The 12,362-nt window shown below is 40.9% G+C and overlaps 1 protein-coding gene across 2 annotated transcripts in view; it reads right to left on the bottom strand.

Annotated features, from left to right (window-relative positions):
• Positions 1-2,121: 2,121 nt before the first annotated feature.
• Positions 2,122-12,362, bottom strand: part of SYT1 (synaptotagmin 1) — a 547,515-nt gene continuing 537,274 nt past the window's right edge. For both annotated transcript variants that reach the window (XM_036866982.1, XM_036866980.1), the window contains exon 11: positions 2,122-5,201. In XM_036866982.1, coding sequence (XP_036722877.1) covers positions 4,995-5,201 — 207 coding nt within the window. In that variant the 3' untranslated portion in view covers positions 2,122-4,994. The remainder of the gene's footprint in view (positions 5,202-12,362) is intronic.

The following is a 12,362-nucleotide window of genomic DNA, read 5'->3' as shown; positions in this document are numbered from 1 at the left end:
CAACACCAGCACCCGAGACCCTGTGGTGGTTCCATGCTAATTCCCGCAGGTTCTGGCCCCTCCGCTATGGTTCTGGGCTGCGTTAACATCTCTTCTCCATTTTGCTTTTCCAGGCTTAAGGGTGGTGTTATGGGCTCAGTTATGCCCCATCCCCAATTTATATGCTGAAGTCCTAACCCCCTAATACCTCAGAATGTGACTGTATTTGGAGATAGGGTGCTTAAAGAGGTAATTAAGTGTAAATGAGGTCATTAGGGTGGACCCTAGTCCAATATGACTCATGTCCTTATAAGAAGGGGAGGTTAGGACACAGACACACATAGAGGGAAGTCCAGGTGAACACACAGGGACAAGATGCCACCTACAAGCCAAGGAGAGAGATCTCAGAAGAAACCAACCCTGCCAATACCTTGATCTCAGACTTCTGGCCTCCAAAACTGTGAGAGAATAAATTTTCGTTGGTTAAGCCACCAGGTCTGTGGTGTTTTGTCAGGGCAGCCCTAGCACGTAATTACAGGTGGCATCTGTTCGCCTCTGGGTTAACCTGCTGTCTCTGCTCGGCTTTCTCAGATCTTTCATGGGGCCAATTTCTTATATTAAATTCCTTATTTGAAATACAGACATTGAAAAAAGGATATAGTGATTTTTCTTTTTGGTACTTCATTAAGAAACATTCTTTTTGTAAACTAATGTCAAGAGCTATTTAAGGAAAACAAAATGCTCACCATTGAAAACTGAACAATTTTACTTATAATGCTGATTTTTTTTTTTTGCTCCTTACCCTCACGGGTCTCAAATTTTCTTTTCTCAACTTACATTTAGATCTCTGCCAATTGCTTCCTCAGAAACAGTAATTAGGTGGCCTTTTCCCTGGCTGTCTAAGCTGCTTGGGCTTAGTCCTTACCCTTATTTGGCAGGGCCCAGTAAAAGCTGCTGAAGGGAGTAAGATACAGGCAGCTATCACAGACCTTATCATGAGTAAACCTTGAGCCTTGTTAAATGAGATAAATGTTGCCACACTCTTGCCCACTCATGGACTTGGACAACTCCTACCAGTTCTTTAGGATTTCCCTCTGGTATTGTATTCTCTAGGAACCTTCTCTTCCTATCTCTTCCCCCAGAGAAGACTGGGATCGCCAGGATATAGATTCTGAGAAGGAGGAGTCTTATTGGCGAGGTCCCTTGGGAACACCACCCGTGAAGGAGTGAGGACGACTGATGGGGCAGAGGGAGAAGTCGAATGGCACTGCGGTTGCAAAAGCGCCATCAACTAACCCTCTCGGCCATGACGGCGCAAGCGGTCCGCTGTGGGCCACGGAGTGTGAGCTGCACCCCCTGGGAGGACGCGTGACCTCAGGTAAGGCAGGATCCTCAGCAGAGGGCAGAGGGACAGGGCTGTGCGCTGTCAGCAGGCAAGGCTTCTAGCAGCTTCTAGGTGCTGAAGGGGAGTGGGGGCGGCACACCATCGTGTCCACTAGGATTGGTCTGGTGAAAGTTCTCAGGGATTCAGGGTGTATCATAGCGTCTTGGGATACTGCATTTACATGTCCGCCTGAGACTGTGGGCTCTCTGGGACCAGGTGAACCTTATTACATCATTTGTTGTATCTCCCTCACCCAGGAAAAACACGGTACACAGCAGGCACCTGACAAATGTTGCATTTGGTGGGGGAAAGATGTTTACTTGTTTTACCTAGTAATTGTGGTAGGCAGGGAATTTAATGTGTCATGCTCGCCTTTGAAAACTGGCTTTAAAATATCTTAGTTTTAGTTCCATTCTGGAGAGGCTTATGGGACTCAGACTCTAGAGTATGAAAATCCTAGAGGACACATTTTGGGCAAAGTAGGAAGCCTGAAAGTGTGCCTGGCGAACTGATCATAAACAGGAACAGAGAGACACATGTTGAGAAAGACATGCCCAGGAACACTGGGCAGGAACGGCCCAATGCTCTCTGGGCATTGTTTTCCCTCCAGCCGTTCTGTCTTCATAGACATGACTCAGAGGGTGGCATTCAGTGCAAGCTTTTGTTTAGCTGCCCCTGCTTCCAGCAGGCTCCAAAGTCAGTAGGCCATGGACTCCCCACCAGAGTCAGGTAAGAAAAAGGGTTGAAAGGCAGCGACATCAACAGGAAATAAAACATTTTTATTGAATATCTGTGTAATATGTTAAGTCATTTTTAACAACAATCAGAAAACTACTGTGGAATTCACTACACGAAATGAAACAAAACTTAAACTACCTCATCAGAAATGAAGGTAAGATACAGCTAAGGAGTTGACCCGCGGGCCACGAGCCGTATGGCAGAAGAAAACACCCCAACATTTCTACAAGATACAGAGAAAACCCACACAGAGAAGCACTCAAGCAGGCAGTAAATATACACAAAGGCAACTAGGATCTTTCTAGAGCGTCAGATTCTAATACTTTACACAGCTTTGTCAGAAAGGTATATGTGGCTTATTGGAGGATGAATCTTGGTCTTAAAGCAGGTTCGGTCACTGACTTGTGACAGCGTAGTACCAACTAATTCTATCGTGACAATATCCCACGTCTGGCGGTGTTGCAAGAGAATGCATTAATCGTGCTTTAATGCAAGAAATGATGTGTATTCAGCAGCTCGAACCTGCTTGTTTCAAAATGTTGGTTTCAGCGCGAACGACTTAAAGCTGAAATATGGTGAAATCAAATGTCAGTTTCCGGTATTCAAGGAATTTTAAAAAGTCAGTCAACTCCCTCTCTTTGGTAGGGTCTGATCTTTTACATTGGAAGGAGTCTCATTTGAATCTTCTGTTCAAACTGGTATTTAACCTCACATCGTGACTTGTGCATTTTCTATTATCTACCTTTTGAAAAAAAGTATGGACCATCCATGGAAGAGGGAGATGTTATTCTCCCTTTGTCCTCCAGGTCTATCCCAGTTCTAAGGAGTTTGCTACGACTGGGCTGAAAGGCCAAAGGGCTTGCCTCTTCTTTGATGAGGAAAGAACAAGACAGGAATTGTAGCTTTATCAGGAAACAGCCAACCCCGTGTTTGAAGCTTCCCATCAGCCCTTTTTGAATTCTCTTTGCAGTTGTAAAAGCCATGGCGCGATATCTGAAAGTCTGAATGTGAGGCTAATGCTTAGTTTTCCTTCGTGTTGTTTTGGTATTTTTGGAGACAAAACTTTCACTTCAGAACATCACTAGTCTCTGTGGCCTGCGAGTGAAAAGGGTCGCAGAGGTGAGTGGGAGAAAAGGCTACGTGCAGTGTGAGATCATGGGCTGCCTTTCGGCAAAGTGGTGGCCTAACATAGTGGGGAAAAATATGGAATATTGCACAGTGCTTGACGAAATGCTGTGTGTTCCACCCCATGCTTTGTATCTTTCTTATCCTATGCATAGCTTTTCAGTGCTGAATTGGTCCTTTGTAATGAGAACGGTTTGTGCTACACACACCTTGGGCAGTGCAGTAGAAGGGAATGGCAGTATTGTTACAATATCACTACGGAATAGATTGAGTGCTATCCACTGAGGAAACTACATTACATGTCTAAGCACACAGGGCAGTCACAGTGTTACACAGAGCAGTCCTTTAAGACTCTTATGGAATGACTAGTAGCTTCGTAATAGTGCCATTTACTACATAATAACACTGAAAACATTTAAAAACTCCTCCTAAATCAAGCATCTAGTATACATAAGAGGTTGCTCCAGTTTTCTAGAACTTATTCTTGGTTTTGTTTCACCTTTTTTTTAAAGGACAAATTAAAACTTATTTACGTAAAAAGAGCATATAAAAAGATCACTAGCTGTCTGTTTTGGCTTAATGGAAGTGCATTCAGAACTATGGCTAATTGTTTTATTTTTTCCTCTTTTGATGGGATTACAATACTGTCTGCTTACCACAAAGTTATTTTGTGTCATAAGCACAGATTGCTGTGTTAAAAATATTCTGCATTCCTTCTAATCTGGTTTTGTATAATAAAATATCTTGTTACAAAGTCTGATGTGCAAACCTTTTGAAGTTATAGTAGGTGTGAAATCTGGAACAGAATTCACAGGATGCACATTTTGTATAAAGGTGTTAACGGAGAGCTACTTTTTTCTTTTTAAATAGTCAGGCAGTATTTCAGAAATGCTGACTTCTTCTCCCCTCAGCTTCTTTCCCACCCACCCCATCCCCAAACAAATGCACGCGTACACACACACACACACACGGAACACCATCATGTCATTACTCTATATGCAGTAATGTGAAATCATTGACCCCTGTTCAGTCGCTTCCTCGAATGTAAGAGTGAAGCATGACTTGAGCTCTGTTCATATGTACAGACAGATGCTATTCTGGTTTGTGGCTATACTTCCTGGAGGTCAGGCTGGACGCTGCTCAGATCATGCTAATTTGCCTGTGAAGAAATTCTACAAAATTGGATTCATCCACCAAATATGTGGTGTCAGCGTATCTTGGTGCTCATATGATTCAATAGAAAGCTCAGGTTTAAGTTGTCCTTTAAGATGTCAGTTTCACTGTACTAGTGCCTTACAAGTTGATATTTTTGCTGGAATGCAGATGATACTATATTTACCATATAATATATTATCAGCTCTCCTATATCTCAGTCAATTTACATAGTTTAAAATAGAACATCTTATTAAAAACATCTAGATATACACAGATTAGGAAACGCTTACAACATACAAATACACAAACTAGAAATAAATCTTTAGCATACTGGTATATACAACGGTGGGATACAATAAATAATTTCAGTCATGCTCTATCTACACATCATATTGCTTAAAAGAAGAGTAGATTTGGAGGACAGTGGTATGACGAAGGGCTTAGGGGCTCTCTACGTTTAAATCTGTGCAAATTAAAACAGGATTTGAAGTACCACTGAATTGTGTTAGGAATGCATGGCTGGAAAAATGAAAGGACCCATATTACTGAGGTATTTACAGATACTGGCTAAAGAGCACTAAGTGGGCAAATGCAGAAAGGCTTCTTCTTCCCTTTACTTCTTGACGGCCAGCATGGCGTCAACTTCCTCCTCTACCTGTAGGGTGTGCCACTGGGCAATGGGTCGCCTGGGGTTGGCCAGCATATCTGACCAATGTCGCAGCTCCGCCCCGGTGCTGTTGTAGCCCACAAAGACTTTGCCGATGGCATCGTTCTTGCCAATCTTGTCATAGTCCAAAACAGTTACCACCACTTGCACTTTCTGAAAGAGGACACAAAACAAACATTAATCATCCGGCTCTAGAGATAAAGCCCTTCTACCAAGCTTCCTTGAGATCAAAGCAGTTGGAAATAAGAAGACCCGATCTCCAAACACCAGGACAAGGAGGAAAATGACCTGAACGTGAAAACCCGAGTCCAGCCCCTGTTGCCATTATTACATCATCATCATCTTCTACAGCATCTTCAGAATACTCAGTAAATGTTAATTTTGGCACAATTCTAAGTCTTTCATGTTAACTACTCAGTTACAATAGATCCTGTTAACATTGACATTATAGAGATAAGATGCTGAAGCTCAAAGAAGTTAAATCACGTGCCTGAAGTCATATAAGAAGTGAGTGGTTTGGTTTCCGGAGTCCATGTTATAAAATACCATGCCCGGCTGCCCATGTCAACTTGTATTCATTTTTTTTTTTTTTAAGTCTTTATTGAATTTGTTACAGTATTGCTTCTGTTTTGGTTTTTTGGCCGCGAGGAATGTGGGATCTTAGCTCCCCGACCAGGGATCGAACCTGCACCTCCTGCATTGGAAGGCAAAGTCTTAACCACTGGACTGCCAGGGAAGTCAGTCCCCTGTATTCACCTTTAAATCCAGTTGTTTCCATTGTTTCATCAGCAGAATTTCTGGCATTAGTACTCAGATCATTTTTTTTTTTTTTTTGGTTACAATTTTCAAAGCAACCATGTACTGCAATCCTATTTCAGGTGGGAAGAGCCAGCATAGTTTTACATAAAACTAATATAGAATTTCAGCTAATCACATGATTATTGTGAGTTTAAAGTGTGACAACAGAGTGAAAGTCTTAAAAATGTAGTAATTAACTAAAGATAATTTTTCTCATTCATAAATTCTCTCAATAAGCATTTATTAAGTAACTGTGTATCCAGCACTGACATCAAATGGAATAACCCTTTAGGCCACACAAGATTTACTCCAGTGATTCCATTAGGTTGTGAGGGTTTATTTAATGCCTTACTTTTTTGAACTGGTGAAAGCAAACCCATACCATTTTGACACGAAAGAAACACTTTTTAAAAGTATGTTTTAGTTCTTCCTAAGTAATGAATTTGCTTAGTCAAAACAGGCAATGGCTCCAATCTAGAAACCAAGGGAAAAGATAAAGGAAAAATTTAGAATAAAGTAGAATGTGTGTAGCATTTGGTGGCCAGAGTCAAAAGAAGCAGAAAAGGAGATTAACCAAGATGGCGGAGTAGAAGGACGTGCTCTCACTCCCTCTTGCGAGAGCACCAGAATCACCACTGGCTGCTGGACAATCATTGACAGGAAGACCCTGGACTTCACCAAGGAGGATACCCCGCGTCCAAGGACAGAGGAGAAGCCACAGTGAGACGGTAGGAGGGGCGCAATCAGAGTAAAATCAAACGCCATAACTGCTGGGTGGGTGACTCACAGACTGGCGAACACTTATACCACAGAATTCCACCCACTGGAGTGAAGGTTCTGAGCCCCACGTCAGGCTTCCCAACCTGGGGGTCCGGCAACGGGAGGAGGAATTCCTAGAGAATCAGACTTTGAAGCCTAGTGGGAATTGATTGCAGGACTTTGACAGGACTGGGGGAAACAGAGACCCCACTCTTGGAGGGCACACACAAAGTAATGTGTGCATCGGGACCCAGGGGAAGGAGCAGTGACCCTGGGGGAGACTGAACCAGACCTACCTGCTGGTGTTGGGGGGTCTCCTGCAGAGGCGAGTAGTGGCTCTGTTTCACCGTGGGGATAAGGACACTGGCAGCAGAGGCTCTGGGAAGTTCTCCTTGGCGTGAGCCCTCCCAGAGTCTGCCATTAACCCCACCAAAGAGCACCGGTAGGCTCCAGTGTTGGGTTGCCTCAGGCAAAACAACCAACAGGGAGGGAACCCAGCCCCACCCATCAACAGTCAAGTGGATTAAGGTTTTACTGAGCTCTGACCGCCACAGCAACAGGGAGGGAACCCAGCCCCACCCATCAACAGTCAAGTGGATTAAGGTTTTACTGAGCTCTGACCGCCACAGCAACAGTCAGCTCTACCCACCACCAGAGCCTCCCATCAAGCCTCTTAGATAGCCTCAACCACCAGAGGGCAGACAACAGAAGCAAGAAAAACTACGATCCTGCAGCCTGTGGACCAAAAACCACAGTTACAGAAAGATAGAGAAGATGAAAAGGCAGAGGGCTATGTACCAGATGAAGGAACAAGAAAAAACCCCAGAAAAACAACTAAATGAAGTGGAGATAGGCAACCTTCCAGAAAAAGAATTCAGAATAATGATAGTGAAGATGATCCAGGACCTCGGAATAAGAATGGAGGCAAAGATTGAGAAGATGCAAGAAATGATTAACAAAGACCTAGAAGAATTAAAGAACAAACAAACAGAGATCACCAATACAATAACTGAAATGAAAACTACACTAGAAGGAATCAATAGCAGAATAACTGAGGCAGAAGAACGGATAAGTGACCTGGAAGACAGAATGGTAGAATTCACTGCTGCAGAACAGACTAAAGAAAAAAGAATGAAAAGAAATGAAGACAGCCTAAGAGACCTCTGGGACAACATTAAACGCAACAACATTCGCATTATAGGGGTCCCAGAAGGAGAAGAGAGAGAGACAGGACCAGAGAAAATATTTGAAGAGATTATAGTTGAAAACTTCCCTAACATGGGAAAGGAAATAGCCACCCAAGTCCAGGAAGCGCAGAGAGTCCCATACAGAATAAACCCAAGGAGAAACACGCCGAGACACATAGTAATCAAAGTGGCAAAAATTAAAGACAAAGAAAAATTATTGAAAGCAGCAAGGGAAAAACGACAAATAACATACAAGGGAACTCCCATAAGGTTAACAGCTGATTTCTCAGCAGAAACTCTGCAAGCCAGAAGGGAGTGGCATGATATACTTAAAGTGATGAAAGGGAAGAACCTACAACCAAGATTACTCTACCCGGCAAGGATCTCATTTAGATTTGATGGAGAAATCAAAAGCTTTGCAGACAAGCAAAAGCTAAGAGAATTCAGCACCACCAAACCAGCTCTACAACAAATGCTAAAGGAACTTCTCTAAGTGGGAAACACAAGAGAAGAAAAGGACCTACAAAAACAAACCCAAAACAATTAAGAAAATGGTCATAGGAACATACATATCGATAATTACCTTAAACGTGAATGGATTAAATGCCCCAACCAAAAGACATAGACTGGCTGAATGGATACAAAAACAAGACCCATATATATGCTGTCTACAAGAGACCCACTTTAGACCTAGGGACACATACAGACTGAAAGTGAGGGGATGGAAAAAGATATTCCATGCAAATGGAAATCAAAAGAAAGCTGGAGTAGCTATACTCATATCAGATAAAATAGACTTTAAAATAAAGAAGGTTACAAGAGACAAGGAAGGACACTACATAATGATCCAGGGATCAATCCAAGAAGAAGATATAACAATTATAAATATATATGCACCCAACATAGGAGCACCTCAATACATAAGGCAACTGCTAACAGCTATAAAAGAGGAAATCGACAGTAACACAATAATAGTGGGGGACTTTAACACCTCACTTACACCAATGGACAGATCATCCAAAATGAAAATAAATAAGGAAACAGAAGCTTTAAATGACACAATAGACCAGATAGATTTAATTGATATATATAGGACATTCCATCCAAAAACAGCAGATTACACGTTCTTCTCAAGTGCGCACGGAACATTCTCCAGGATAGATCACATCTTGGGTCACAAATCAAGCCTCAGTAAATTTAAGAAAATTGAAATCATATCAAGCATCTTTTCTGACCACAACGCTATGAGATTAGAAATGAATTACAGGGAAAAAAACGTAAAAAGGACAAACACATGGAGGCTAAACAATACGTTACTAAATAACCAAGAGATCACTGAAGAAATCAAAGAGGAAATCAAAAAATACCTAGAGACAAATGACAATGAAAACACGACGACCCAAAACCTATGGGATGCAGCAAAAGCGGTTCTAAGAGGGAAGTTTATAGCTATACAAGCCTACCTAAAGAAACAAGAAAAATCTCAAGTAAACAATCTAACCTTACACCTAAAGAAACTAGAGAAAGAAGAACAAACAAAACCCAAAGTTAGCAGAAGGAAAGAAATCATAAAGATCAGAGCAGAAATAAATGAAATAGAAACAAAGAAAACAATAGCAAAGATCAATAAAACTAAAAGTTGGTTCTTTGAGAAGATAAACAAAATTGATAAGCCATTAGCCAGACTCATCAAGAAAAAGAGGGAGAGGACTCAAATCAATAAAATCAGAAATGAAAAAGGAGAAGTTACAACAGACACCGCAGAAATACAAAGCATCCTAAGAGACTACTACAAGCAACTTTATGCCAATAAAATGGACAACCTGGAAGAAATGGACAAATTCTTAGAAAGGTATAACCTTCCCAGACTGAATCAGGAAGAAACAGAAAATATGAACAGACCAATCACAAGTAATGAAATTGAAACTGTGATTAAAAATCTTCCAACAAACAAAAGTCCAGGACCAGATGGCTTCACAGGTGAATTCTATCAAACATTTAGAGAAGAGCTAACACCCATCCTTCTCAAACTCTTCCAAAAAATTGCAGAGGAAGGAACACTCCCAAACTCATTCTATGAGGCCACCATCACCCTGATACCAAAACCAGACAAAGACACTACAAAAAAAGAAAATTACAGACCAATATCACTGATGAATATAGATGCAAAAATCCTCAACAAAATACTAGCAAACAGAATCCAGCAACACATTAAAAGGATCATACACCACGATCAAGTGGGATTTATCCCAGGGATGCAAGGATTCTTCAATATACGCAAATCAATCAATGTGATACACCATATTAACAAATTGAAGAATAAAAACCATATGATCATCTCAATAGATGCAGAAAAAGCTTTTGACAAAATTCAACACCCATTTATGATAAAAACTCTCCAGAAAGTGGGCATAGAGGGAACCTACCTCAACATAATAAAGGCCATATATGACAAACCCACAGCAAACATCATTCTCAATGGTGAAAAACTGAAAGCATTTCCTCTAAGATCAGGAACGAGACAAGGATGTCCACTCTCACCACTATTATTCAACATAGTTCTGGAAGTCCTAGCCACGGCAATCAGAGAAGAAAAAGAAATAAAAGGAATACAAATTGGAAAAGAAGAAGTAAAACTGTCACTGTTTGCGGATGACATGATACTATACATAGAGAATCCTAAAACTGCCACCAGAAAACTGCTAGAGCTGATTAATGAATATGGTAAAGTTGCAGGATACAAAATTAATGCACAGAAATCTCTTGCATTCCTATACACTAATGATGAAAAATCTGAAAGAGAAATTATGGAAACACTCCCATTTACCATTGCAACAAAAAGAATAAAATACCTAGGAATAAACCTACCTAGGGAGACGAAAGACCTGTATGCAGAAAACTATAAGACACTGATGAAAGAAATTAAAGATGATACCAACAGATGGAGAGATATACCATGTTCTTGGATTGGAAGAATCAACATTGTGAAAATGATTATACTACCCAAAGCAATCTACAGATTCAATGCAATCCCTATCAAATTACCAATGGCATTTTTTACGGAGCTAGGACAAATCATCTTAAAATTTGTATGGAGACACAAAAGACCCCGAATAGCCAAAGCAGTCTTGAGGGAAAAAAATGGAGCTGGAGGAATCAGACTCCCAGACTTCAGACTATACTACAAAGCTACAGTAATCAAGACAGTATGGTACTGGCACAAAAACAGAAACATAGATCAATGGAACAAGATAGAAAGCCCAGAGATTAACCCACGCACCTATGGTCAACTAATCTATGACAAAGGAGGCAAAGATATACAATGGAGAAAAGACAGTCTCTTCAATAAGTGGTGCTGGGAAAACTGGACAGCTACATGTAAAAGAATGAAATTAGAATACTCCCTAACACCATACACAAAAATAAACTCAAAATGGATTAGAGACCTAAATATAAGACTGGACACTATAAAACTCTTAGAGGAAAACATAGGAAGAACACTCTTTGACATAAATCACAGCAAGATCTTTTTTGATCCACCTCCTAGAGTAATGGAAATAAAAACAAAAATAAACAAATGGGACCTAATGAAACTTCAAAGCTTTTGCACAGCAAAGGAAACCATAAACAAGACGAAAAGACAACCCTCAGAATGGGAGAAAATATTTGCAAATGAATCAACGGACAAAGGATTAATCTCCAAAATATATAAACAGCTCATTCAGCTCAATATCAAAGAAACAAACACCCCAATCCAAAAATGGGCAGAAGACCTAAATAGACATTTCTCCAAAGAAGACATACAGATGGCCACGAAGCACATGAAAAGATGCTCAACATCACTAATTATTAGAGAAATGCAAATCAAAACTACAATGAGGTATCACCTCACTCCTGTTAGAATGGGCATTATCAGAAAATCTACAAACAACAAATGCTGGAGAGGGTGTGGAGAAAAGGGAACCCTCTTGCACTGTTGGTGGGAATGTAAATTGATACAGCCACTATGGAGAACAGTATGGAGGTTCCTTAAAAAACTAAAAATAGAATTACCATATGACCCAGCAATCCCACTACTGGGCATATACCCAGAGAAAACCGTAATTCAAAAAGACACATGCACCCGAATGTTCATTGCAGCACTATTTACAATAGCCAGGTCATGGAAGCAACCTAAATGCCCATCAACAGACGAATGGATAAAGAAGTTGTGGTACATATATACAATGGAATATTACTCAGCCATAAAAAGGAACGAAATTGAGTCATTTGTTGAGACATGGATGGATCTAGAGACTGTCATACAGAGTGAAGTAAGTCAGAAAGAGAAAAACAAATATCGTATATTAATGCATGTATGCGGAACCTAGAAAAATGGTACAGATGAGCCAGTTTGCAGGGCAGAAGTTGAGACACAAATGTAGAGAATGGTCATATGGACACCAAGGGGGGAAAACTGCGGTGAGGTGGGGATGGTGGTGTGCTGAATTGGGCAATTGGGATTGACATGTATACACTGATGTGTATAAAACTGATGCCTAATAAGAACCTGGGATTGGGATTGGGATTG

This window comes from Balaenoptera musculus, chromosome 10 (genome assembly GCF_009873245.2).
Source record: "Balaenoptera musculus isolate JJ_BM4_2016_0621 chromosome 10, mBalMus1.pri.v3, whole genome shotgun sequence".
Classification (NCBI taxonomy): domain Eukaryota; kingdom Metazoa; phylum Chordata; class Mammalia; order Artiodactyla; family Balaenopteridae; genus Balaenoptera; species Balaenoptera musculus.
This window is presented reverse-complemented; position numbering and strand designations above follow the sequence as displayed.